General features: G+C 36.0%; 4 protein-coding genes across 4 annotated transcripts; 2 read left to right on the top strand and 2 right to left on the bottom strand.

Annotated features, from left to right (window-relative positions):
• Nucleotides 1–1,673: 1,673 nt before the first annotated feature.
• LOC139697189 (ciliary microtubule associated protein 1A) lies at nucleotides 1,674–9,922 on the bottom strand. Its single transcript, XM_071595890.1, has 4 exons — nucleotides 9,874–9,922; nucleotides 9,441–9,659; nucleotides 3,587–3,788; nucleotides 1,674–1,938 (listed from the first exon to the last, which is right to left on the bottom strand). Exons 1-4 carry the CDS (start codon nucleotides 9,920–9,922, stop codon nucleotides 1,674–1,676), a joined length of 735 nt encoding a protein of 244 aa, XP_071451991.1.
• Nucleotides 9,923–10,218: 296 nt separating this feature from the next.
• Nucleotides 10,219–18,561, top strand: Stoml2 (stomatin like 2). Its single transcript, XM_071586411.1, has 9 exons — nucleotides 10,219–10,307; nucleotides 10,452–10,568; nucleotides 10,671–10,818; nucleotides 10,958–11,078; nucleotides 13,643–13,770; nucleotides 13,863–14,018; nucleotides 16,075–16,190; nucleotides 17,992–18,120; nucleotides 18,234–18,561. Exons 1-9 carry the CDS (start codon nucleotides 10,260–10,262, stop codon nucleotides 18,411–18,413), a joined length of 1,143 nt encoding a protein of 380 aa, XP_071442512.1. The 5' UTR covers nucleotides 10,219–10,259; the 3' UTR covers nucleotides 18,414–18,561.
• Nucleotides 18,562–18,644: 83 nt separating this feature from the next.
• LOC139689332 (maspardin-like) lies at nucleotides 18,645–23,046 on the bottom strand. Its single transcript, XM_071586419.1, has 7 exons — nucleotides 22,778–23,046; nucleotides 22,569–22,703; nucleotides 22,301–22,406; nucleotides 22,096–22,216; nucleotides 21,562–21,670; nucleotides 19,449–19,697; nucleotides 18,645–19,009 (listed from the first exon to the last, which is right to left on the bottom strand). Exons 1-7 carry the CDS (start codon nucleotides 22,958–22,960, stop codon nucleotides 18,944–18,946), a joined length of 969 nt encoding a protein of 322 aa, XP_071442520.1. The 5' UTR covers nucleotides 22,961–23,046; the 3' UTR covers nucleotides 18,645–18,943.
• Nucleotides 23,047–23,320: 274 nt separating this feature from the next.
• LOC139700714 (pre-rRNA-processing protein TSR2 homolog) lies at nucleotides 23,321–27,408 on the top strand. Its single transcript, XM_071599154.1, has 4 exons — nucleotides 23,321–23,496; nucleotides 23,574–23,664; nucleotides 25,159–25,388; nucleotides 27,076–27,408. The coding sequence occupies exons 1-4, from the start codon at nucleotides 23,422–23,424 to the stop codon at nucleotides 27,199–27,201; spliced, it is 522 nt and encodes a 173-aa protein (XP_071455255.1). The 5' UTR covers nucleotides 23,321–23,421; the 3' UTR covers nucleotides 27,202–27,408.
• Nucleotides 27,409–27,528: the final 120 nt, after the last annotated feature.

Raw genomic sequence — 27,528 nt, forward strand, 5'->3', positions numbered from 1 at the left:
CTTCCCATTAATGCAAGGGATTTAATCTGTAATTTAACCTTCGCTCCACGAGTGAGTCCAAGCTTAGCTGCTCTAATTTTATGGATACGCTACTAAGTTTATCATAACATCGTTTTACAAATCAAGCTCCTCTACGCTGCAAGCGATCCAATTTGGTAATTAATCCAACTTCGTGAGGATCCCATATGCTTGCAGCATATTCTAAATGAGGCCTAACCAACGACAGATAACATTTCTCTTTGACCTTTTCATCTCAATTACCCAGTACTCTTCTAATAAATCCTAATTTTTGATGTGGTAAACTTCCTTCTTTTGTGTATGGTAGACATTGATGCGACAAATCACATTTCTTTTGCATGCCAAGATTGATGTATTAACTTCCTGAAAGAGATTTCTGAGATTCCATTCAAAATAAGATTGTTACCAGTGATACACCTCCTTTTCCTTGCACGGTCAATGCTGTCCTCAACTATTCTCCAAAGCTTACAGTATTAAACAGCATCCCTGTAATCAAACTACTACAGGTTCATTATATATGAATTTTCCCTGTAACTGAAAGTGCTTTGGTAAGTTGTAACCAAAGTTTTAAAAGTAATTTTAGCATAGAAATCATATACTCACTTCATAGATTATAGAATGGCAAATGGATCATATGGGGAAGTAGGTAACAAGTGGCTGTTGACAAGCATTTCCTGTCTTACTCAAATTTATTCTCACTTTGCTCAAAGTCAGATTTGTATTGGTGATACACTCCACTAATACAATCTTTATCATTTCCCACAAAACCTATTATGGTTCAGATACCATTATCGTCCCCGCCTCATCGCCATAATAAGAAGATTAAAAAATTACTCTGGTCAGATGCCATATAGAGAAATATCTACAAGAAAAATAGTCAACTCCAAAGATATAAAATGTCTGCTCTGACTGACTGATTTGCTAAGACAGAAGATTCAATACCTTGAAATTTGAAGCTGAACCCATTCTACAAATGTAGCAATTAGGAGAAGACCACAGTTTTAAGAAACTTGCAGAATCCTAGATAATATAATTATAAGTAATGTGGTCTACAGTCTCTAGGCAATAGAAACACACTAATTTGAAGATGAAGGATAATGAAAAAGTAGAACCTGTGAAACAGAATTAAGTATATTTATTCAGGATATATTAACATTCGCTAAATTGTCACATTTTATTGCTAGTAATTTTTAATGGTCAATTGTCATTTCAGGGTGCCAAATCTAATATGTAATTATAACTCTAAAGAAAGATGTGTGTATTGGGATTTGTTCAACAGTGAGTAGATAATCTGCTTGTTTAAAGAGGGGCAATGCTTTTTCAACCGAACAGAAAGCACTTAAATGAAAAAAATACCATTTCAGATTTTTTGCAAAAATATTTATTCATTAAAATAATGACCAATTGTTCCTTTTAGTCAATGAATAGCTGTTGACTGTGTATGTTTATATTTTTGAAAAGATTATTATCCCAATTAATTATCATGAAAAGTTGTATTGACATTGATTTTTGGATGTAACAGTGATCTCTTTATGTATGGGACTCTAGCAAAATACCAACTCTTGGAAATCATAGGCCATGGACATCATTGGCTCTGAAGTCTTCCACGTCATAATGACGAACAATGGTTTTTTCAGCGGCTTTGCGCTTACACATCAATGGCAGTCATCTGAAAGCTTAAAAGGTGCTTGGTAGTCAGAATGTTTGACACCAAATGAGAACTCAGGTGCCCTCTGATTGGTATTATACATTGGAAAATAGGCATTTGGTCCAGGTTTGGCTGAGCGCTCTCCAGGTAATCTAGTCCTTGTTGCCATCGTATAGCCTGGCGCTCTTGGTTTATATGTATAAAGGTTTGGAGAAGTATATGCTGCTGGACCAGGAGATCCATATTTTGATAGCTCTGGCCGTCTTGAACCTCTGTAGTTTAAGTAACAGAATTTAAGCAAATAATCCTGACACTGCCAAATTTCTTGATAAATTGTTTCAATCATAAATATTAATCTACTGATAAAGTTACATAGACGATTCTAAAACACAGTGTTTGTAAACAAATTTGGTTTTTAGGATAAATGATGCTGTAAGGATTTGCCAGTAATTACATAATAATTAAAAGCCGATTAACCTAATTTGATAAATCACGATTCTTTCAGATTGATGACTGTGGTTTATACTTACACACATCAACATGTTCTGCGGAACAATGACTTACCAACTTTCCTTTCAAAGTTAGTTTGCGATGGATGCAATCAGTGAAATACTAATTGAGTTGATACTTGAACCTGTCCAAATTCTGAGAAATATCGAGAATGATTGAGCTACCTAACTATATATAGGAATACTGTCCAAGGAGTAGAGACACCAAGTCGTTTCAACTTAAATTCCCGGCATGGAAACTGGAATCAATGTGCCTGTATTAAGTTTACTGGCCCTGAGTATCAGTGTGCATTAATTTAATTAGTAGGAGTAATTAAGTATGGTATCAAAGTCAGTATAATACAAGTAATAAATAATCATTGAATAAGGTAGGTGCTGGAATCAACTACTAATGGTATCATACTGATAACTCTTGTTCTAACTACAGGGTATCACAATGCTCATGCATGTGACTTGCACCATCAGGGATAATACAGGTGATCTATCGATGTAGCAAAGTCTGTTTTCCTTGCCCTAGGGATCGTCTCATTAATGTAAATGACCATTTGGTACTAAATGTAAATGTGTCAATTGATTAAATTAACATGCTCATATATTTACGCAATAATCATATGGAAGTCACGACAAGTAGGCAAGCATCAAATGTTTAAAGTAATGTCTTTTTGATATTAACAGCCACATGTAATCTCTCAATGATCTCCCATAAGTGCGATTGCTCAAAAATTTAATTTTCAGTTTCTTCGCCAACTACAATCCAATTCATATTTGGTAATATTATCATGCCCTTAAATATTAATCACAACAATTTTACCAGAATCATTAATGATTCACATTAATTTGGTATATTCAAAGATTATCTAAATTTTCCTTATCGATTTCAGCATAAAAGTACTTTCCTTTAAACTGTACTCCATAAAGTCAATTCTCATGCAAAGTAACTGATCCTCATTGGCGATTAGCTTCATTTAATGTTCACCTGTCGGCCAGGTTTTCATAAACACCATTTCCTTAAACTTCTGCATTTTGACAAAAGTTCCAGCAACTTCTCCCGGTTAAGTGATTTCATCAAGGTGAATTCTCAAAACAAAATTGTTCCACACCCTTCAGGTTATTCAACTCTATGAATACCCATAGGAGTACCTACCTATGAAGTCAACAGTCTTCAGCTCACGCAATCAGAAAAGGATAGCAATTGATGTGGTCATGCATACATAGTATCTCATTAAGACAGCCAGCAAAGCAAAGGTATAGAAGAGCCATTCTATACTCAACACTTCATTCCTATTATCTACCCTTATGATAGTACGATAGTTCCCAGTCAAAGCTTTACAAATCCATCCCTTTAGTGATAAATGCATAATTTTGCAACTCTTTAAAAAGCACACCTCTAATAATTGAATATTTTAATTACATGGAATAAGCAGCAGATGTCGGCTTGTCTGGAACTTTAAGGCCAATGGTGGATGGCAGTATATAGGCATTTGGCCCTGGTGACACATCTTTTCGATGTAAATCATGGCGTCCTGCAATGGTGTAGGCAGGAGATCGTGGCCCATTGGCTTGGGTACTCTTCTCCAATGAATATGCTGCAGGACCAGGTGATCCAAATGCCTCTTTTGAGAAGAGAGCAAAAGAAATATTTTAAGGTATTTTTAAGTGAATGATTTATTTCTTTTTTCGATTTTGTGTTCTGTGAGAGGTTATACTCCATGGTTAATTCAATCCTGGAACATCACAGGAAAATTTAAACTCCTATTTTAATCAAAATGAATTACTTTATAAATAAACGTACCCATAACAAATGGATAAAGAAACAGCTTAGTAGTACAACGAAACAAATCCAGCCATAGGCATTTGGGGACAATGAGAGCAACCCTGTGCCATTGTTATCCTAAGCTGAGCATAATTAGTTGACGGCTGTAGATAAACTTAGGTAAAGGTAAACTTAGGTACAGGTAGGTATTTTTGTATTAATATTAATGATATTTGTGTTCTGAAGTCATTTTCCATAGAGGGGAAGAGTTTGGGCAGTGATAAAACCAATGCCAAAATTCAAACATTGTTGAATACCAATGCAAAATTGCAAAGTTATCACTTAAGGGACAGGTTTATTTGACTGATCAACTATCATTTAGACATTCATTGATGGGAATAGCCCTTTTACAACCCTTTATCATACTATTGTACTCATAGGTATCAGAATGAAGTACTTCATCATTCTCTGCTTTTACCCAGCATGCCTTCTCAATGATATGCTATTTGAGCATGGTCACATCATGTTTACTTCAATGACCCCAGAACTTTGCCCATAGATAAATTATAGGCTTCAACACTGAAGCCTCAAGGATGGATGGATTAATCTCATGAAAGCTTCAATGAACATGATGAGTTTCAAGATGGAACTTACAGTTCAAGGGCATACCTCTTGGCACCTAAGTCAGGATCTTAATGCCACAACCAATGTAAAACTTCTAACAGTAAGCCATCAATGTCTCCTAAATGATGAGATGGTTCTGAATGTGTTCATTGCATCATTTGTTTAAAGGAAATTGAGCTAGCACAGTTACATTTTATGCTATGGTGAAAATGTGCAAACTATCAAAGGATCAAGTTTTAACACCCAATGAATGGATTTGCTTCATTGAAGCATGTACACCTATGTCATATTTTACTTAATTGCAATAATCTAGAGAATATGTGGACCAGAGATGGACTTTAAATTTAAAAGATAAAGTGAGGCATTATCACTGATTAAAAGTGGTTGAATTATGTGGCAGGAAGAAACAATTTCATGTGATATGTTTTTGCACATTGGCCCAGGTTTTATTTCCATGGATGCCTCCATGGAAAGCTCAGCTCCAGCCAAGTTGCCCTATTTTTTGGGGACCAGATCTTCCTGGGAAATCACAAATTGCGCAGGGAATAACTGTCACAAAGGGAAAATCACACTTAACAGGGAAAATACGGAATAAAGACTCGCATCTCTACCCTGAAATGTGAATTCACATGCCATTGGGCTTAGTAATATGGTCAACACTCTCCTATCAAACAAATCTTCAGGTTGATTACTGTGTTTGGAATTAGCACCCTATTATCCACTGTTCCTACAATTTCTTATAAAAGTGAAAGCCTTTTATTTTCTATGCATAAGTGATCATATGTGTCTTCATATCTCTTGAATAAAATACATATTGATATAATAAACTGTGCAGATACCAAACACATCGAGACCAACATTCAAATAATTTCAAGATCCGACTAGCTTACTCAGACTGCTTCTCATCCGTTTGTTACATTTACCTTGAAAAGAAAATTGGCCAAAGCCACTGAATAGGGAATGGTTTACTGAGTCTGGTATGAAATCTGAAACAGGGAGGTTTTGAAGACACACTGAATAAAATCGTGCCGCGTCACCAATGCATATTTCTCAAACACAAGAATTATATCGAAGGGATAAATTGCTCCCATGCACCACTGACTTAAGATCTCTCAACTTGATTGAAACTGTCTCAAAGTAGGGATGTGCTATTAAATGGCATTTTAATGGTATTGTACTAGTGGGATAGGTGTTTGATGGACCCAGGTCCCCATGTACTGTCGTACTATGTTTGTACTTCCAAGACCCAACCAACAGGGCAATAAACACCATAACTCCATTTAATATCGGGGATCGGGATTAGTGTGGTGGCTATTTACTGGCTTCACACCCAGAGGGCCCGGGTTCAAATCCCGGCGATGTTGAATATTTTCAGAGGTATCTTGATTCCTACTTGAGGTGCTTTGTGGAGGGCACTTTGAGTGAGTACGCTGTCCGTCGGATGGGACGTTAAACTGCGGACCCCTTGGTGCCTTTCGTTAAGAGTAGGCTAATGCCGCCGCCAGGTTTCTCTCCACCCTTCATCCTTTCCTGTCCATCCCCTATGGCGCAAATGACCTCAGCTGTCGGTCACCCCTCCTAAATACTACTACTACTCCTTTAAATATCAATGAACCATATTTCGACTTAACCTTCTCTCTATTTTCTTTCATTCTCTCTAGCATGCTTGAAGTTTTCCTCCCTCTCTTTTGCTAACTCAACATCTTCCCTTCCATCAGTCTTCAGACATTCAATTATCACTTAATATGACCTGCATCCACTTTCCCTGCCTTCTTTACATTCGGTCTGAGGGCCTTCCTTCTCCTACCATCATGTCTGGCACTCATTCACTTGCTTTCCTATCGACCCATTTTATTTTTCCCTTCTTTTCCACAACCACATCTCAAAATCTCTGATTGACGCACGTCCTCTGCCTCAACGATATCAAGTTTCCCAGTCATACAGAACCACATGCATCAAAGTTCACACCAGCCTTTTCTTCACATCTCTCCTTTGTCTTTCTCATCAACTTCCTCATCTTATTACAACTTCTCAATCTAATGTCATTATTTTTTCTATGCACACTTTGCACATCATCAAACACATTTTTTTCATTGACCTCTTCTACCTTGCTTTAGTTTATGCCCCCAACATTCAACTTAAATTTTCTAATTGGTAAGAATCTCAGTACATTCATTTTCTTATCATTGGTTCCCATCCAATACCAATCACACTGATTCAGCTATGCCCCATCAAGAAGCTGACTGCATAATCAAAGGTAGATAATTAAAAAAGCAAACTAATTAGACAAGTTTCCTGTCTACTTTCATTCCTAACTCTTGTTTTCCCCAAGCATCACTTACCCTTTCCATGTGCTCATTCAATAGCATAGATGACAATGGAGAGCCATGTTTTCAGCCACCGCTACTTATTACTGCCCATCTCGCCATACATCTAGTAATATATTTATTAATTATTTACCATTAATTTGTCGAATGCAATCTCAAAATCCACAAATCAAAGAAATACATCCTGATAGTGTTTTACATTACCTACGATCAGCATTCTCAAGTCCAATGGCATTGCACATTCCTCTCTCCTTTTAAACTCAAACTAAATTTCCACTATGTAAGCCATTTCTCCTTCTTTTCATCTATTTATTGGCAATGCCAAGTACACTTTATATGCTTTTGATGACCTACAGTCCTCAACACACTGCTGTTTTGCACACTGCTTACCAATTTTTGGGGATTGATATTAATCAACGGCATCGGCACAGAAGTACAGTTCCTCCTACCCAAACTTCTGCCCTAGCGCATAATGGCAAAAACTACTGACCTACAGCAATAATTAATCGATTCAGTTCAAACACAAATACATTATTAAGGACCAGACTTTTGGGCAATGAACTGCCTTTAGGTAATGAATTGACATGATTCTAAAAAGGTTTGATGTTTTTGGATAAACTAGTAGAGAAATTACACAAATTGAGTAGTTTCAGGCGTGATGTGGTGGAATTCAAACGTAATAGTTTAATCATATGACCCAGTTTCAATGTATTACATCATCTAGACCTGAAGATGATGTAATACATCGAAACCGGGTTGTACCATTAAACTTATTTGGTGGAAAATTGTTACTATCTTCTCTTTATTATGGTAGAGATATTGTTCATAAAAGAGTAATAGCATTCTTTTAGCTAATTTCTTACATTTGACTCTATACTCTGAAAATAAGGTGTAATCATTGGAAGTTCTAATAACCTTAAATATTACAATGATTTTTTTTAAGCCTACTCAATGATTTCATTTTTTTAACACTGACTTTGGCAATAGGAGTTACCAAAATTTAATTTGGATGCAAACTTATCAATACCACTATTCACAGCAGAGTAAAATATAGTGTACATTTACAGAATTATCACACCATAGACTTGGCCAGGTAAGATGGAGTAGTTTTGAGGGGAGGCGACCGACAGCTAAGGTCATTTGCGCCATAGGGGAAGGACAGGAAAGGATGAAGGGTGGAGAGAAGCCCGGCGTCGGCATTTGCCTACTCTTTACGAAAGGCGCCAAGGGGTCCGCGGCTTAACGTCCCATCTGACGGACGGCGTACTCACTCAAAGTGCCCTCCACAAGGCACCTCAAGTAGGGATCGAGATACCTCTGAAAAATATTCAACACCGCCGGGATTTGAACCCACGCCCTCAGGGTGGGAAGCCAGTACGTTAGCCCCCGCACCATCTCGATCCCCAGTATGAGCTAACCGAGGCATTATAACATAAGGAGAAATCAAAACCTGGTCTTGGCTTCTCACGAAGACACAAATCAAAAGGGACAATAAGTTGAGGGCAGGATGATATAAGTCACCTGGCATAAGTGGCCTACAACGAAAGGTTACAGAGGATATTTTACAAAAAGCTAGAACTAGCATTCTGTTCAGAGAGTTCAGGACTAATTAACTTCATATAAGTCCAAAGAAATTAATTGGCTCAAACAGTATTTTCCCTTGCAAATATTGTGTTTGGCAAATATGGTCAGGGTCTTTAGAATCACAGTAAAAATCACTAATATTGTAAACACCATGCAAAAGAATTTTGGTGAATTGCTTTGAGGTAATATGGTTTTCAATTTTATTGTAATGCTCAATGAATACTTCAGGACTTGAATCAGGGGGTAGATAGGTGGCACCAATTAAAACTGACAGGGTTACAAAATAAATACATTCACACTATCAACTGCCCCATTGAATGTATATATTTATTTGATTGCATAGATGGGAGAGAAGAGCAAATCGAAATCAATACACCACCAGCCCTCATTTAACTGTTATACAACATGCTTCTGTCTTTTGTTAGATCAACTAAAACAGCTCTAAGAATTCAATATTTTTTGAAATAAATGTCTCAGTCAACACAATTATATCATGTAAATGATAGGTAGAGCACATTCATTGACTTAACTTTGTCCTCTAAGACTAGTTGGTCAAAAAACTCAACAAAGAGGTAGAATATCAAAAGAAAATTTATACTTTTTACATATATTTATTATTGTTCACATTCTTTTCTGTCATAGTATTATTATGTTACAATTTTAAATGTTCATCAGCATTTTTAATTGTAATTATGTTCATTAAAAATATTTTACTGCAGAAAATAAAAAATAAGCGTTTTATTTGAACGTAAGGATTGATTAGTATGCGCTGTTTTCTGAAATAATACAACAAAATCAACAAGTAATCAATAAAGAACATTTTGTCAATCATCAAGACAGTCTATGATTACTCAGTGAGTTCTCAAATTCGAATAGATAGGAGCCACCAAGGAGTGATTGCTCAATATATTCTAAAAGTAATACATTGTTATCATATACATAGGCGTGAACGTAATTATAATTTATTCATAACTTACTGAGGGGTGGATATTTTGGTGCCATTGAAAAGCCCGGATTTCTGGTTGCAGGTCCAAATCTGGTTGTACCGGGTTCAATCCATTGGGGCCCGGGTACTACGAATTTTCTTAATGGAGAAGGCTTGTGTCCAATGGTGTATGCAGGGCTACGAAATTTTGTAAAGTCATGCCCCTCATAACCAACCGTTGGTGGCATATGATAAACCCCTGGCCCAGGACCTATTCCAAGTTAAACATAAATAAATACCTATGTTGCACAGAATACAGACCGCTTACGCAAAGAAACAAATTCTACACAAACAAAACCATGAATATATACAAAAATAATCATTCAGCTGAACCCTTACTCTAAAAATTGACTATTACATGAAATTTTAAATATCAACAAAAATAATTATTGCCATTTACATATTAAAACAAAAATTTTGCTAACCGGTTTCTCGGGCCATGATTTTGATGGGTTTATTATGCACGGCCGACATCTCGGCCGTTTGGGTACAAATCCAGGTCCTGGGTGAGTTTTGTTTATCACGTCGTTATTTGTATTACCCGCCGTTTCAATGGAAACGCTATTTTATGTCTTTAAAGAACCATCATAAAGAAAAACTCACTGTTATATCCATTAATATAAGTTTGTTGTTGTGTGATGGTGATGTGTTATTTCTATGTATGTTTAGTTACGCGCTTAGAAACGTAAGTTGCACTTTGAGTTAAGTGGAATGCGAGTTAATAATTTACTCACGTAGTGCTAGAGTTAGTTGAAGGTGCGAGAGCGGTGGACAAGAAATAGGATCAAGTGGAAGAGGAAAATTCACAGTCATGTTATCTAAAGCGAGAGTTGGTTGTAGGCAGTTTAGTTCGCTTAAAGTAATAAAAAGATAAAATTGCCAATTTGTGTAATTGAATCAAAGCATGATAGGCCCCCTGGGCTCAGTGTCCCCTTAGTTTTTGTAGCTCTACAGCATTGTACCGGCGAAAATTAAAATTGTGTTAATTATTTGTTTTTTTCAGAGTAGTCTATTTACTTTCAAATTTCCTGAAGGTTTAAACAATGTGGTTCCTATTCAAGTTAGAAGTAAAGGCACTACGCCAATTAATACAGCTATTATGTTTGTCCCACAACAGGAGGCAAGTTGTTTTTGCTTGTTCAATTTAAATTAGCATTGATGATATAGGTGGAGCAAAAATATTTTAATATTGTTAGCAATGAATACAATACTGTATTTTCAGGCTTGGATTGTCGAACGTATGGGAAAGTTCCATCGAATATTAGAACCTGGTTTGAATGTGCTGGTGCCAGTAATTGACAAAGTGAAGTACGTTCAAAGCTTGAAGGAAATCGCCATAGATGTTCCTCAGCAAAGTGCTATCAGTTTAGGTATAATCATCCATAGTATCCAGTCCTAATCGCCCTTCGTACTGGAAGTATAGATATTGGTGGATCTCGGAAATATCACCATTTTCTTGTAAGGAATTTGTTATCCTATCTTGATATAATACCTAAACTGTATTTTCAGATAATGTTTCATTAAGTATAGACGGAGTTCTATACCTAAGGGTATTTGACCCTTTTAAAGCAAGTTATGGCGTTGAAGACCCTGAGTTTGCCATCACTCAACTGGCCCAAACAACTATGAGGTAATCAAATTTGCATGACTAGTTATTATCAAAAGAAAGAAAAATCGACCCAATGATTTACCTTATTTGGGTTCCTGACAAATTTTAAACGTAATAGCTAACATTATGTCGCGCTCCTGATCGCTTCACGTAACATTGTTCCAGTTATAGCAAATTAATTCTCATATCAACTCTTGTCAAGGGTTTCCCGTAACTGTTTCTAACGTATCCCTATTGCTGATTTACTCATACAGTTAATGGAATTTTTAAAAAAGGGATTCAATTAGTAAATGTGATGCAAATTTTAAAAAAAAATGTTATTTTCGAAAAATGTGATGCAATCTCCTACATCAGGCAGTCAGAAAACGAACTGGCAACGGGATTATTCTGGGACATTGAGACAACCCAAGAAAATCATAACTTACAGCTAATGAGAAATTACGGCAACGTGTCTTTATATTGTCAGGAAAGTAATTCTGTTGTAGCACCTGTGCTTGTAACTCAAAACAGCACTATACAAGTGTCAAAATGAATGCGATATAGGGAAGAGGTAATAATGATTTATGCTTGCGTGGTCCCATTTATTCTCATTTTCGACTGGGGAACAATTTTAAGGCTTTATAATAATTTCCCTCAAAACAATGACAGTATAGATACAAATGTTATGTTGAAAAAATAAAGTGCTACTAGTTGTCAGCAATCAAGGTTAGGTAGGTAGTTTTGTTTACATCTCGTTTGTATATTAAAATTGCTGGGCATGCTGAAGAAGCATTTTCCCCATTTAGTGATGATGAAATTTTGCATTTTACTTGGGTATCAAGTTGTAGTTGTTTTTTGAATAACCACCTCTGTGGTAATCTCATTTGAAGTGATCTTCTGGCATTTAAAAGTTGGCGTTTATCATGCAGAATACTAAGAGATTTCTTATTGACATCATCTCGATGAATAACTCCTTGGAAGTTGCATTATTCTATTTATGTTTTTTAGGGGTCCTAATGTATTTTATTTTTTCAGGTGTCACTGTTCAATATGCCAAAGAACCGCTTTTATTTTTATGAGGAAAATATTATGAACTATTATTATACATGTAGACATAATGTGTTTACAGATTGATTCACAATTTTACCATCATTGGTGCTGAATAATTTGACAAAAAACTGCCTATTCATTAAAATAAATGTTACCCAGTAAGGTACACATGAAAGGAATTAAATGGTACATTGGAAAGAATAAGAAAATATTCTCTCTAATAATGTGCAATGGCTCAGTTAGTGAGGAAATTTGATTGTGTGTATGTCATGTTAAACAATGGGTACAGCAATAAATTCCAAATTAAAATATTTTGCATAATATTCATGCAGGCATATATTAATTTAGTTGAATCTTTGTATGAAATAATCGTCTTCAACACTTAACATGGACTAATTTCAAAAATCTAGCTGAATTTCAATTTAAGACTTCTGCCAGAATATCACCAAGTCATTTTCTTACAAAAAAGATGTTTTTGTTGAAGTGAAAAACAGAACCATCTTCTTCTAGGGGGTCTGAATCCTATATTTTTAAGTTGAGGGTAGAACTCATGCCTATAATTTCCCCAGCAGTCCTACCCCTAGCTATCAATACAAAAAAAACATGTGAGTGACAACAGTCAGTAAAGGTAGTTTTGATGGGTGGGTGTTGTGCTCACCCTGAAATAAATCTTTCATTTAACTTTTGTGATGTGTGTAGTATCTCAAGATTTCTTTTAGCATAAAATAAAATGGCATCGCCTGGATATTAGGCAAGAGTCGTATTGAGGTGAAATGATTTGTACTCTGGATTTCTTCAGTCGGCAGGTTACATGATCCATGATGGGTTAACAACCTTGGTGTATAGTCCCCAAACATTTTTTAATTTTAGACCCAGTTAGTTCCATCTGAATTTTGTTGAGATTACTATTCATTCCAGATGAATTATAATTTGTCATAAAAGCAAATATTTATTATTCTTTACTTTTCTAATGAACTCCTATTAATCACATGGAACGAAAAAGGAGTTTCCATACGTTTATATATCCATTTATATAAGAACCAAATTTTCCAAACATTTCACTCTATCACTGAATAGTATTGCTAACAGTGGTCAAGGCATGACTTGGTAGCATGCAGTTGTAGCTTGTGTGGCCATCCTAAGTTCACAACACTGATTCATATTCTGTTTTTTAAAAGAAGCTTTAGTACCTCAGTATACTTACGGAACAATAACTGTGTACAAATTTCCCCCCCTGCTTTCATTTTAATCAATTTGTTCAATCCTGTGGGTAGTACAACTGTATACTGATATGGAGGTCAAAAGGTTTTTCTACCTCTTTAATGTACTGGTATTTCATTCTTGGATAAGTTTTCTGCAGAAGAAATACAGCTCGATGGCAGAATTGTTTTTATAACTAATGAACAGTCAAGATGTCCACTTATTTTCTAATTATAATTATGTCGAATTCTCTGGCTTGCGTGAGATCTTCATGTTGAATTCAGCATTGTGATAGTATAGCATCTTTCTGAATTTGCACTTGTATTCTGTAATTAATCAATCCGTCCTTCTTCCAGGTCAGAACTTGGTAAAATTTCCCTGGACACAGTCTTCAAAGAAAGGGAAAGTTTGAATGTTTCAATTGTTGAGTCTTTGAACAAGGCCAGCGAGGCCTGGGGGATAACCTGCTTGAGATATGAGATCAGTGAGTTATTTTGTGCATGAAAACTTCTTTGGGGGCATTTCTTCGGGAACATGAGGAATATTTTTGTTAAAACATGCCTTGTACTTTTTCAGGGGATATTAAACTACCCTCTCGGGTGCAAGAGGCTATGCAAATGCAGGTCGAGGCCGAGAGGAAGAAGCGTGCAGCCATCTTGGAGTCTGAAGGTATGCGAGCAGCAGACATCAATGTAGCTGAAGGAAAGCGAGCTTCACGGATCCTGGCATCAGGTTGGCTTTGCTGATTTCGATGTTGATTTTGCTCGAAAGAGCCCCTTAGTCCATTTAGCACCTCATATCTTGGTCGACGGACCATATTGTTGGCAAATGTTGCTGCATATTTCAAAATTAATGCCATTGATGTAAATAGGTGATAGTAGTAGTAGTATTTAGGGGAGGTGACGGACAGCTGAGGTTATTTCTGCCATAAGGCATGGACAGGAAAGGATGAAGGGTGGAGAGAAACCCGGTGTCGGCATTAGCCTATTCTATACAAAAGGCGCCAAGGGGTCCGCAGTTTAACGTCCCATCCAACGGATGGCGTACTCACTCAAAGTGCTCTCCATAAAGCACCTCAAGTAGGGATCGAGATACCTCTGAAAAATATTCAACACCGCCGGGATTTGAACCCGGGCCCTCTGGGTGGGAAGCCAGTACGTTATCCCCCACACCATCTTGATCTCCGTAAATAGTTGATGAAAGAGAACCCATCTCTCTTTTTGAGGATGCTTGAGTTTTGCTTTTGTGAAATGAGAAGAATTTCATTAATGTTTTGCTTTAATTAAAAGACAAAGTTGGGAACAAATTTCCAAGGCATTATACTTAACTTGAAGGTTGTCTGTTGAGATACATGTTTTGTGTATCACACTATGATGTTAGAATTCATTTTTATTTAACTTGTGGTTGAACGCATTGATGCACATTGTGTTTCACCATCTAAAGCTTAAAACTTTTCAACTGTAACATAATAAATGAGGAGAACCTTCCGATGGCAAGAACTGCATGTTAAAAATTATGACATTACAAATGGACGTGGCATTGTGTGACGATAAAAGCTGGTCTGTCCATTTTCTCCTATCAGTAAATGACCTGAGGCAGCTTGTTGTTTAATATCTTGAGAATGTGATGGGCGACTCTCCAGCACCAATGAATTAGGAACTATTTGCAAGTCAATGTGGTTACTAGATTATGCAGATACTATTAATGTAAATACGTATTCATTGCATAACCTCCATGGATGCCTTTCTTCCTCTTGATAATACTTCATAAAAAACCCTTTTCATATATGGTGGAAAATTAAAATATATAACTACAGACAGAGGAAATAAACCAGATCAATTCAAATCGGTATGTATAAATATTATGGCAGTCTTGAAGCTATCACTAAAAATGATATGTGTGAACCAGAAAGTGCATTAAAAGGGTCTGTAGCTCCTAATAGATGTTACTGCAGCCAACAGAAATTTATATTGGAAGTTTCAAATTGCCTAGACAAGCCAAGTATCATTATATATTACATTAATGTGCCTGATATTGACAAATGTTGTAAAAGCAAACTATGACAACAGAAAATTTTTTTAATATTCATGGGGAAAATTTTGGGGAAGATGTGTAGCCCTATGAGAGCAGGAAATGTATTGCAAGAAAGAAAAGCTATATCTGGGTGAAATGTAAATTATCATCAGCTTGCAGTTACGTATAGAACTTGATGTGGTAAATACCTACATTGAATTAGCATGATTATGATTAGCTGGTCACATTATGGAAATAGAAAAGCTATGATATCCCCAAGAGAGTTTTGACATTACAGTCAAGAGGAAGAAGAGGTCAAGAAAAGCCTAAATTTTGAAGAAGTGAGCAGCATCAGTAGGCTTATGTGTATTTGGAGTTTGTGGACAGGATAGAGAGAAATGACCAAAGATTCTTGGCCAAGACTCTACGTTTAGTGGTAGGACTGCAAAAGAATAAGATAAAATTTTCAATTTCCATAATGACTGGTATACTTTACAGAAAAAAACAGTTATTGTTGTAAAAGATGGAAATTAATTTCAAATCTGCTTAAGTCATTAGCCTTAAAGACCACTCTTAATTTTTCCACCATATAAAATTGCATCTATGATTTTCCACCCACTTTAAAGCACATACTATGTCAAGTACAACTAGCTTGCGTATCAATAAATCAAGTTGGCATTTTTACAACTGGCAGGGATTGTTAATGTGCCCCTTGTCACATCTGTGGAATCTTATTTTTGTGACTCTTTCATTGTAACCTTCTTTTGTACTTCAGAGGCAGAGAAGCAGGAGCAAATTAACAAAGCCAACGGAGAAGCCACAGCCATATTGGCGGTTGCTGAAGCCAGAGCTCGAGGCCTAGAAATGGTTGGAAAATCTTTGAAGAATATGGTAAATAACAAATTTCATAAGTTTGTTGTCCAAATGTCTATTTGATGTATCATTTACTTGTGAAGAAGGTAGCTATTGTGGTAGCCAAGTGCCTTTACAGAAGCTCGCTTAAGTTTTTCTAAATTTGTACAGGGAAAAGGATCTCTCTTCTCCTCTACAACGATACATATTTTTATTGGATGAATACTAGCTACTGTTACTTACTCCCTAATCACTGTTTTTAATTGTATGATGCAGTGACTCCATTTTCATAATGTAATGCCCATCTATGAACGACGTGGTACTGAATTCGTGGTCTTCCCAACCATTTAATACTTTGAAGTTGTCAAGTCTTGCTACAATTGGTATTTCATTTCCTTCTAACGTGCTCTACTGCATACATGCGTGGGACGAGAGAATCAAAATTCAGTCCTAAACATTGTTTCAAGTCCATTACAGGTATGCATATTTAGAGTATGTTATTCTACGTTTAAGTTAGTTCGCCATTTAAGCTTTAACCTCATGAAGTAGTAGTATTGAGGGGAGGCGATCGACAGCTGAGGTCATTTGCGCCATTAGGGATGGACAGGAAAGGATGATGGGTGGAGAGAAACCTGGCGTCGGCATTAGCCTACTCTTTACGAAAGGCGCCAAGGGGTCCGCAGCTTAACGTCCCATCCGACGGACGGTGTACTCACTCTAAGTGCCCTCCACAAAGCACCTCAAGTAGGGATCGAGATACCACTGAAAATTATTCAACACCACCGGGATTTGAACCCGGGCCCTTTGGGTGGGATGCCAGTACGTTAGCCCCTGCACCATCTCGATCACCCCTCATGAAGATTTATCGATGGTTAAGTGAGATATACTTGTGTGTTTGTAGTGTAAGCTTGCATTCTTGTGCTACTCATATTTTGTAGTAATTTAATTCTTAAGTGCCTCAATGACCGAGGTTTTTTTGCCCCCACCCCCCCTGTACATCATCAATATACTATCTTAATTTCTTGGATTGGAATTTTGAAAAAAATAGTACTTTGGAACATTCAAAAAGTCGATATACATAAATAGTATGTATAGAAAGTAAAAAAATTGTGTTTATTAACTTTTAAACCCTGCCAGTATTGCAAGGGTAACCAGCTAACAAACCTTAACAGCCTTCCAAACGATCTTCATTGCTCCGATGCAACAGCAGTATTTCTGAAAACTCAAAACAATTAAACTATCTTTCATTTAACTCTCGCAGTGATCCATAGAGTCATCTGAATCAAAGAACTGACGAACATGGTGCTTACTTATCCAATTTTCATCAGATCAATGAATTCATAGTGAAAAATATTATAATAACTTTGGAAAAGTACTTGTTTGTCATTTCTTTGAATATACATCTCCTGTACGAAGTTAAACCAAAACTATCAACCCAGTTTAGACTTTAAACCGTATGTATTCATGAATTGTTCCAAATTCTGTTTTTTTCACCTATTACATCATCCATTTTGAACACAGCCTGTTGAGATGTATCTCTCCTGCCATTTAGTATTTCAATTTTGCTGGATATTCTCTTCATTTTGACATAAAGATCTGTGTACCAGTAATCAAATCTCGCAATGTTCTCATGAGTGATGTTTAATAGTGTGAAGTAAATAAACAGGATTGTTTCTCCTCATTTCTTGTTCAACATCCTAATTGGTTGACTCCTTGGGTTACAAAAACTCAGAAAACTGTTTCTTACGTAGAGAGGGATGTTTTGATGGATGGTTTACCTGTAAGCTATCTCTTTAATCACCTATGAATATTCGTCATATGAATATTCGTCATATTTCAGGATGGGAAAAATGCGGCAGCACTGAGTGTCGCTGAGCAGTATGTGCAAGCATTTAAAAATCTGGCCAAAACAAACAACACAATACTCCTGCCTAGTAATGCAGGGGATATTACGGGTGCTGTGACACAGGTACGTTGTTCCCCCAGAACTATTTTATGGTTGAAAACCTTTTGAATATCTCATTTGCTTCACTACGTATGCCTATGGCTTATCTTTTAATGTGTAATTCACTGGCATTTCAGGCTATGACAATCTACAAGAATTTATCAGGGGAGGTCATCAAAGGCAATACTGCAAATGGCATGAAAGGTGGAGGATCATTGGCGGAATATCTGAGTGATGAGGAGGATCCGGACGAGCTACCCAAGCCGAAGAAAAAGAAATCACCACCCCATGAGAAAAACTCGATGCCTCTTGTGTAGACTAATGTGGGAAGATGGTGTTTATAACTGTCATTATGCGGTATTTATCAGAAGACCTTAATTGGAAGAAATGTTTTGTGCAAATGAAAAAATATTTTATTACAAATACAACAGTGAAGTTTTAAATACATTTACTTTTTACTCCTTATCAGTGGAATGATTATTCAGTTTTGGTTGCCATTTAATTAAAAAGAGAGGCAAATGCATTCCACCTTTTGGCTTTCCTCTTATCTTTTTAAAAATCATAATCATTCTGACAGCAAAATAATTCTTTGCTCAACAACAAACAAAGCTTTCTTACTTGCTCACATATTGCCACAAGGATATTTTGTAAAAGCACAGGCGGTATCACTTTGATTAAGTATTTGAGCACAGAATTGGTGATTTTTTTTTGCAACATCACCCCAGCATTACTTCTGCGGAAAATGGTCCTGTGCTGTCTTCTTGTTAATAATAATATTAATAAATAAACTTCTCTTGCTTTGGTCCCAACATAGCTGATAATTAAATATTGCAGTTTGTAAACATCACTACACAGAATCAGGCAATGGTTCAGTTGCACTTAAATTTGTGTCCTCAAACTGTCGCAGATGGATCTGAAATAAATAATTTATCGACAGTCATCAATTATTTACCAATGTTGACATAGAATGAAGTGCCGCATCTTAAATGTATTTATATATTCACCACCATGTTTGCTGCACATGAATGATTCAAAGATTCAAGATAAAAAACTAGTCCAGCAAATTCCAATGTTACCAAAGCAACATTAAAATGCTGTTATGCAAATTTGAAAAAAACTTGTTCACATCTGAAACCATTTTTATGACAATAACTTAACTATATATTAAACAGGCTTTTCCTTAAGTACCTCATTCAGTCAAAGTAAAGATTTTTTTTTGTACTTATAGGAACCAGACCAATGTCAAGTCTGTGTGATATCTTGCAAGTATTCGAAGCAAGGAATCTGCCTAGGTAAAAAACAAGTCGCCATACACGTGGGAGATAACTCAATTACAGAGCACATGTACTTACTTGTAAGTGTAGATTGACCTCATCGCAGCGGCTTAGGTATGGAAAGTTTCCACCAGACTTCAAATGAGCCAATTTCGCATTTGGATAGCATTTATACAAGTCTTCTCTGACTGTGTTAGAGAGTGCGTACTTGTCGAATACATCCAATATTGTAGTGGGTGTATCGCTAAGTTTCTGAGGCTGGACATAGCAATTTGTGCAGTTCAATGTTAAACGAGATGCCAATTCTTGCTGTGATAGACTCTCAAGCTATAAAAATAAAGGAAAAAAGTCAATTTTAAAAACTTAATTATGTTTTATTACATCCCTGTGAACTTTTTCATCCGTGAGCACATTAAATTTGAGTAATTATCTGAGAAAAACCATTGACAGGTAACTTAACATGCATATAACATTAAGCATGCATATTTTAATTTTTTATCTTAAAAATGACTATGAATAAGCAATAATTAAACTTAACTATATTTAATTTCGATATTCACGTGATATGCTTGACCTTTCAATTCCAGAACTTATATTCTCCTTTCCTCATTTATCTTATATTCTCTTTAAATATCCATCTAATTATCTGGCTTACCTATGCTGACCACATATGTTACCTAATATGCTCATTTTTGCACTGAATGGTTGAGGCCTTAACTTTGTAGAATTCCATTATTAACTTAGGAGAAAAAAACACAATTTTATCTTTGCTTTTCTACAGAATAGACTTTACTCGTCGACTAGTTTCGTTTACACAATAAACATCATCAGGACTAGTCCTGATGATGTTTATTGTGTAAACGAAACTAGTCGACGAGTAAAGTCTATTCTGTAGAAAAGCAAAGATAAAATTGTGTTTTTTTCTCCTAAGTTAATGCTCATTTTTGCTATTATCAAGTACTTATAACCATTTTTTTTAAGGTAATCTACCTGTTAAGGTAGGTTTTTGGATGGACACAACTACAAGGCGAATGATTTTTACACTCTGAAATTGTTGCATTGAAATGCACATTAGCGGATGACTCCGTTAAAAGTTACTGTTGCGGCATCTCCCGCAGTTTCTTTGGAATTTACCAACTAAATATTTTTGCACTCCTAACAAAACACAAAATCCAGCATCCTACTCTTCATCAGGTCTCTCTTCATCTCAGAGTACTTTCTTGATCCCGTCCAACATCCCTATCCTGTTCCTTCCCTTTCCTTGTTTGCCTAACATTCTCCTCTCAATTACAGTCTTCAACATCCCACTGCCAGTCACTACCCCCTTCATCCACTTTTCCTGCCTCCATAGGATTTCTCCCAACAAACCCCTCTCTTCGCCCACCCTACCAAGTACTTCCTCGTTTGTTTTCTTCTCTGTCCATTTCACCTTCTCTATTCTTCTCTGCACCCACATTTCAAAAGCCTCCAGTCTATGTCCATCCTCCTCCTTCAATGACCATGTTTCTGCGCCGTACATAGCTACGCTCCATATCAAAGTTTTTGTGAGTCTATTCTTAACATCCTTACTCAACGTCCCTGTCATCAACTCCCTCCTCGTGAAAGCCTCTTTGCCTAGCGCAATTCTTCTCCTTACGTCCTTACTACTTTGACCGTGTTGGTCCAAAACACTACTGAGATACGTAAACTGTTCTACCTGCTCTAGTTTTTGCCATCCTATTTTAATGTTAAGCTTAGCCTTTTTCTTTCTAGAAAATCGCATAACCTTTGTTTTAATAATATTGATTCTCATCCCATACCTGTCGCATTTTAACCATTATGTACTAGATTTTACAATCCTATTGATAACTTTATCAAAGATATTTCATGCCAAAAAAATAATTTTAAAATTTTTAAGATGATAATGTGTATTATACCTTATAAGAGACAATTAAACTCAAAAATAGAATTTTTTGAGCTGCACACTTCTACAGCCTTCCTTTCTTGCTCGTGTGTATTTTCAAATAATATATTACTGGCAGGCTCTAATAAACATGGTATGATAGCAAGAGGGGAAATATAATATATTCAACGTAATTCATTCAAAAACTAGATCTCTTCCCTCTCAAATGACACTATACTTCTGTTAGCAACCACCACACAAAAAGCTACAATAAAATGGCATGTTCTAAAAGAAACAGCAAACGCTCACTTTTTCAACCATGAAATCAATGGAATCGGCAATTTCTGCATCTACTGTGACAGATGTGAAATTACCCATGACCATTTTCTTCAAAACCAGTGATGGGAACATCCAAAACCTGTAAATAGAAGGACAATTCAATGAATTAATCACTAGAGATCCAAATATATTCATCATAGTTTATTTTGTAATCTAAGTACTTATTTATCTAATCATAAGACATTTTAGATTACCCCTACTACAAGGCTGTGAAAATACCGTGCACTTAATTACATTGTTGTCATTGATATTCACTCGCACTTACTTGAAATATATACCAATAGAATTATACAACTTTTCCCCATAATACCGTTTCTAACAAGATATTACCCTATCCATTTACATGAACCTGGTCAAAGAAATTAATGTATATAAAGAAACCCTTAAACACAGATAAGCCCTGATCGCATAAGAACAGTGAGATCAAATCTGTTTAAAACCAAAATATTTCTGACAGCTGGTTAAAACCAAGGTCAACCACATGAAAACTCTTGAATGACTTACACTGTAGCGGAGTCATTGTAATTGAAGACAGATGTGTCAGTGAAGGAATTACACAAGATCAATGAAGCAACCCGAGGGCAATTGAAGGTATATTCGGCAAACTTCTGCGCCAGGAATCCACCTGCGAATGGAATAGGGTGAATGAACGGTGATATAATTTACAAAACATGCACCAAATAACGCAAAGCTCCCACACATAAATTACCTAAAGAAGCCCCGAATATGTGAACTCTTCTACATCCCAAATGATCAATAAGTTTTTTGAATCCCTCGTTCCACTCCTTAACTGTCCAATAAACAGGGTGTTCCGCCTAGAAAAATATATTTATAATTGATATACAATTCAATCTTAAAATCTGTCTAATGTTATCTGCAACATTATCGAGCAGTTACATATTAAAAATTGAAGAATATGACAAGTAGATCTAATATGGCGAAAGTACGTTAAAAAATACTTGGAATTATATACACACCGAAATAACCCTGTATCCTTTTGCGTGCAAAGCCAGAATTTGCTTGAAAAAAATATCAGCGGTGCCACTCACAGGTGGGAGGCAAATAAGGGGAGTGGAGACAGTTTTTGGACCAGAATCATAAAGTTTCCACACCTGAAAAATGAGTTCTCTGGGTCACCGATCCCAATAAAAAATAATGACATAATATCAGTAAACCAATAACAAACCTTAGTACTATCCGAGTCCACTGCTATTCTCCGCAAAGGGATATTGCTTCTAAAACTAAGGTATTCGTTCGACTGACACAATTCACTCAAATAACTCATCTTTTTTAAATTATAAGGAGAACTTAGGGTAACCTTAAAAAAAAATCTCAAAAAGAAACATAAAACATTGCTTAAACTCAGCATACAAAAAAGTAGTAATTACGACGTATTTCCATGTTTGATGACCTGGCCCAGTTATCCCGAGACCTACTCACAACAAAAACAATGTATGATGTCAAAAGCGCATGACCACTTCAGATGAGCAATATGATAGACTCGATTGAAAATAACGCCAGCACGGTCAGCACTAAAAGAATTAATGCTCTCTAAGGCAGAAGAAATCAATGCATTTTTCCAGGATCTTATAAGCTTAAATGTACATTTCGCTGCTGATTTAATATTTCGAAAAACTAAATTATCCTTTTAAGGACCTTCATTTGTCAGCTTCACCCGCCCAATTCCATTCATTTGTTTGCCAGAAGAATTATAGCGAGCGATGAAGCAACTTGAGCATGTGGTACTAGTTGCAACCGGTTTTTCTGATGATTATGATTGTGTAAGCTCTTTACCACTTTATTATTATTTATAAGCGATAAATAGGCATTATGGCCAATGTAAAATTAATGAACGACTTCCGTGAGGTTGTGGGAACTGTGTTCGACAGCTGGACAGCTTTACAGGTAAGTCTAGTATGATCTTTAACTCAGATCATTTCAGTTTTTCAATGGTTCATAATATATTGGCATTTGATCGACAGCTCGCAATCGCCAATGGGCCTGGGGGTTTGAAGAGTCAGGAGATGGTGTCCGACATGATAAATAGCGTCACGCAATTAATATGTGCCAATGGTGAGTGGCTTCCTTTTATTTTTATTCTTTATTACAATTGATTGAGCCGTGCTGCTAGTGGTATGACTAGAAGCGTGCAGTAAGAATAACGAATTCGTCACAACAGTTAGTTTCTCATTGCTAATCGCAGCCGTTACATGATTTTCCATTCTATTAAGAACTACGGCCGACTAGAAATTTTTTGGAAACTATTGGAACTATGCTTGGTAAATTACGGACTCACGTATCGTAGTTAAGTGTGGAATGAAAAGGATAGTTGCAACCAATCTGACCTTTTTGAAATCGTCAAAATAACTTAATGCTCATTTCTGAAAAAAGTGTAATATACGAACTTCAGCTGATGTTAAAGTTTACAAGATATATAATTTGTTTTAAAATATTTATTATACTTAATTTAAAATTTTAATATTCTCGGATTCTTTAGAAAACGAATTTTGCAACATATTAAGTAAAAAATGGCATATTGGTGAAAAAGCACCAAATAAAAATAGATTGTTAGATATTCAATAAAATATTGCCCTAAGCATAATCTCGTGCACCAGAGAATGAGATTAAGTGCTCTTTCAACCAGATCCGCTTTAAGAACCGTTGGTTCAAACGATGACTATGGGTAATTCGATGGATTAGAATAGTTAAAACTCGTTGGGAAATACAGAAATAGGATGGAGAGCTCGTCAATATTGTTATTTGTAAAATTATCCTAAGGCGGCATGACAAAACATTTTCAATCGTCAGACAGCGTCATTATTGTATTCCATAATCCCCAGTATGGATGTGGGACCACCTATTTGAAATAACCAGGAAGTGCATTTATTTTGTGGGCCTCGGTGTCATTTTGGTGACAAAACATTTTCATTACTGCGTATAGCAGTATAGAGCTTAGCGTGTAATAGTCTTCTGAGTGAAATCACTGTGGTCGAGGATAGTTTCCTCTAAATAGGGTAATTCTAATTTTGATACATGAAGTAGGCGTTGCATGGTGAGTATCAATTACCAACATTCTAATTGTATTGTGATTGAGATAAGTAGTCTGTGGTATGTCTTTCATGGCCGCAAATACCTGGTCTATGTCGTCGTAATTCATGTTGTTCTGTAAATACCTGCCCCTTGCTTGAAATTGTAACAAAAAAATCTACTATTGATATAGACCATGTGGAACCATATGACTCAGTTTTGCCTATTTTTAAGAGTTCATGGTCTCAAATGGTGGTCATAATAAATACTGAAAATATTAAATTTTTGTCGTGGTTAATCTTTTTAATTCTAGCATATCATCTGAGTAGTTAGTTCCCATGCTCCTTGGTTATTATTTCAAAATTTGTTCTCTTTACTTTGTTCACCTTTCAAAATTGTTGAATTTGTTCGAGTGAGTGTTTTTTTGTAAGGTGATCCAAAGCTAATGCCTTGTTGACACTTTAGTTGGAAATAATTTTGAAACTTGTTTCATGAAGACTTCTCAGTTTTTTCATCTGAAATAATTATGCTTCCTTGCAGAAAACATTGATTCATATGAAGTAGCAGACTTGCTTCATGATATGATGGATGAAAATTTTCAAACAATATGTGAAGATGATTCCCCGGAAGAAGTGGGAAGTGCACTATGCCAGTATTTTCTGAAATGTCGTTCAGGAGAAAAACATTTGGTTGACTTAGAACTAAGTAATGTCAAGAAATTATCCACTGCGTCATCTCAAAGAATTCCCAGCCAAAGTGCCAGCAAAGAGGTATGTAGAATTCATGGTTGATAGCCCATCTGTAACATGTACAGTGTTTGCTGTTTCTCATGGTAGAGATGGTATTTTCAAGGAAAGAATGGAAAAAATCTACTAATGAAAGATACCAAGGCATTTCATGGTTTAGCATCGCACATGATGGACAGCATGCTCTACTTGAAGTGCTATTTACTTACTATACAATTGTGTTATTACAATCATTGTTTTATGCTACATAAATGTATCTAGTGGACCCAAGTTGATTACAGGATAACCCTGAACAATTCTGATTAGAACTCGAGCCCTCAGGGTGGGAATCTAGTGTGCAGGTCACAGCATGAATTTAATCTCTTGCTGCATGTTTTTCTTCACTGTAGTTATTTTCATTCAAGATCTGTCAATATTTCCCCATACCAACTCCTCTTTTTACTCACCATATGTAACCTTGAGTACCCTGTGTAACTGCTAAATTTCATCCAGAAATTAGCCAGCTATTTTAATGAGAAGTGCATAATTTATTAAAAATGTCTGTAAAAATGTTATAATTTATTTTTAATTTGCTGAAAGTTAAGAAAAATTATATTAGGTATAAAAAAATGAAGGAAGCATAAATATAAGGACTCTACGGTTGTTTTTTACATAAATAGCCCCCTAGAGACTTTGAGTAATTCTGACATATTTGGGAAAATTCAGAAGCATTGTTCACATATTCTTTGGTACTTGAAGGGTTTCTTCTCCAAATTATTTTCTCCATTTTCCAAAACGTCCGCATCTCAAAAGCCTTCAAACTACGCTCATCTTCTTTCCAGTATACTGCAAACTTTGATATGGAGTATATTAGAATAATGTGGAAATTTGGTAGGCAAGAGGATAGGCATAGATTTGAGGCCTTTGACAGATTTAGGTGCTAAGAAGGATAGAAAAGGTAAAATGGGTGGGAAGGAAAGTAAATGAGGAAGTGCTAGGAATGGTGAAAGGGAAGGATTGAGAGGATTGTTTGTAGAAATCCAAAGGAGGCAGGAGAATGGTGGATGTAGAGATTTTTGATTGGCGGTGGGATGCTGAAGACTAATATGGAGAGAGGGGAGAATGTTAGGCAAGTGAGGTGGGGAAAAAAGGACAGGCATGTTAGATGGAATTAAGGGAGGAAGGAAGTATGTGGAATTGAAGGAAGGTTAATTGCAATGTTGGATTTCAGGTTGTGTCATATAGCTTATGAAGCTATAGATGCACCTCTCATAAGCTATGCACTTGTTTAATCATTCATTATCCTTTACTACTTGCAATCTATCATCATAAGATTAGAATTGAATGAAATTAAACAAGTTTGAAGATTTCAAAGAGATTCACTTAAAATTTGTAATGACCAGTTTTGTTGAACAGTTGACGTCATCAGTTGGACATCATTTAAAATTTTTATGTAATTCAAAATGAGATTTCATAAAGTTGAGCTTGATTACTCGAGGCTTTACCTTTTTCATGTCAGCATTTCATTGGTTAGATTTATAACTTTTTCAATGTGATATAATCATAAATAATGTCCCAGTTCAAGTGAGTACTTTGCTATGGCTTGAATCGAAATAATTGTACCCATTGGTAAAGCAGAGTACTCTACACCTAATACATAATTACAAATAACCTGTAAAATACAAGTGATGTGCTTTGAATTCAACTGGTGCATCTTCATTTATCTCTTCAGGAACCAACAACTTCCTTGGCAAATGGTGACTCAGATGATGAAGGTGACTCGAATTCTTCAGTAAACGAAGAAGATATGGAAGTGGACAGTGGGTGGACAACCGTCAAAAGTAAAAGGCGGACTTAAAGTGTTTTGTGTGTTTGCTCCATTTGTTGTGCGTGGATGTGTGAAATTCATTTTAAAAATCTCTGCATCGGCAAGCATCATTAACTTCTGATAGGTGCTAACCTGAGAATACTGTTTGTAAAATTTCAGGGAGGAAAATGGATGAATCTTGTTATGATGTGATTGTTTTTATTTCAGTTTGATCTAAATGAAATTTTATGCAACAAATTGAGATTTATTTGGTTGCTGGCTGTTTTGCTCACCATTTCCCGGAGGAAAAGGAAAACAAGTCGTGGTGAATCCACTTTCATTTACATTTAGGAACAGAAATCACTATTGTTTGTCATA

The sequence above is a fragment of the Hetaerina americana genome, unplaced genomic scaffold (genome assembly GCF_022747635.1).
Source record: "Hetaerina americana unplaced genomic scaffold, ioHetAmer1.1.p SCAF_1, whole genome shotgun sequence".
NCBI lineage: Eukaryota > Metazoa > Arthropoda > Insecta > Odonata > Calopterygidae > Hetaerina > Hetaerina americana.

Coding starts and splice junctions, on each gene's coding strand:
- LOC139697189 (XM_071595890.1), bottom strand. CDS start 9,922: ATGTCGGCCGTGCATAATAAACCCATCAAAATCATGGCCCGAGAAACC. Junction 3,789..9,440: donor ACCAAAATATCCACCCCTCA/GTAAGTTATGAA, acceptor TCTTCTCAAAAG/AGGCATTTGGATCACCTGGT. Junction 1,939..3,586: donor ACATCTGCTGCTTATTCCAT/GTAATTAAAATA, acceptor CTTAAACTACAG/AGGTTCAAGACGGCCAGAGC.
- LOC139689332 (XM_071586419.1), bottom strand. CDS start 22,960: ATGCTGAGTTTAAGCAATGTTTTATGTTTCTTTTTGAGATTTTTTTTT. Junction 22,407..22,568: donor AAGGATACAGGGTTATTTCG/GTGTGTATATAA, acceptor ATATTTTTCTAG/GCGGAACACCCTGTTTATTG. Junction 22,217..22,300: donor CATATTCGGGGCTTCTTTAG/GTAATTTATGTG, acceptor TTCCATTCGCAG/GTGGATTCCTGGCGCAGAAG.
- LOC139700714 (XM_071599154.1), top strand. CDS start 23,422: ATGGCCAATGTAAAATTAATGAACGACTTCCGTGAGGTTGTGGGAACT. Junction 23,497..23,573: donor ACAGCTGGACAGCTTTACAG/GTAAGTCTAGTA, acceptor TTTGATCGACAG/CTCGCAATCGCCAATGGGCC. Junction 23,665..25,158: donor GCAATTAATATGTGCCAATG/GTGAGTGGCTTC, acceptor GCTTCCTTGCAG/AAAACATTGATTCATATGAA.
- Stoml2 (XM_071586411.1), top strand. CDS start 10,260: ATGTTATCTAAAGCGAGAGTTGGTTGTAGGCAGTTTAGTTCGCTTAAA. Junction 11,079..13,642: donor CTGGCCCAAACAACTATGAG/GTAATCAAATTT, acceptor TCCTTCTTCCAG/GTCAGAACTTGGTAAAATTT. Junction 16,191..17,991: donor GAAAATCTTTGAAGAATATG/GTAAATAACAAA, acceptor GTCATATTTCAG/GATGGGAAAAATGCGGCAGC.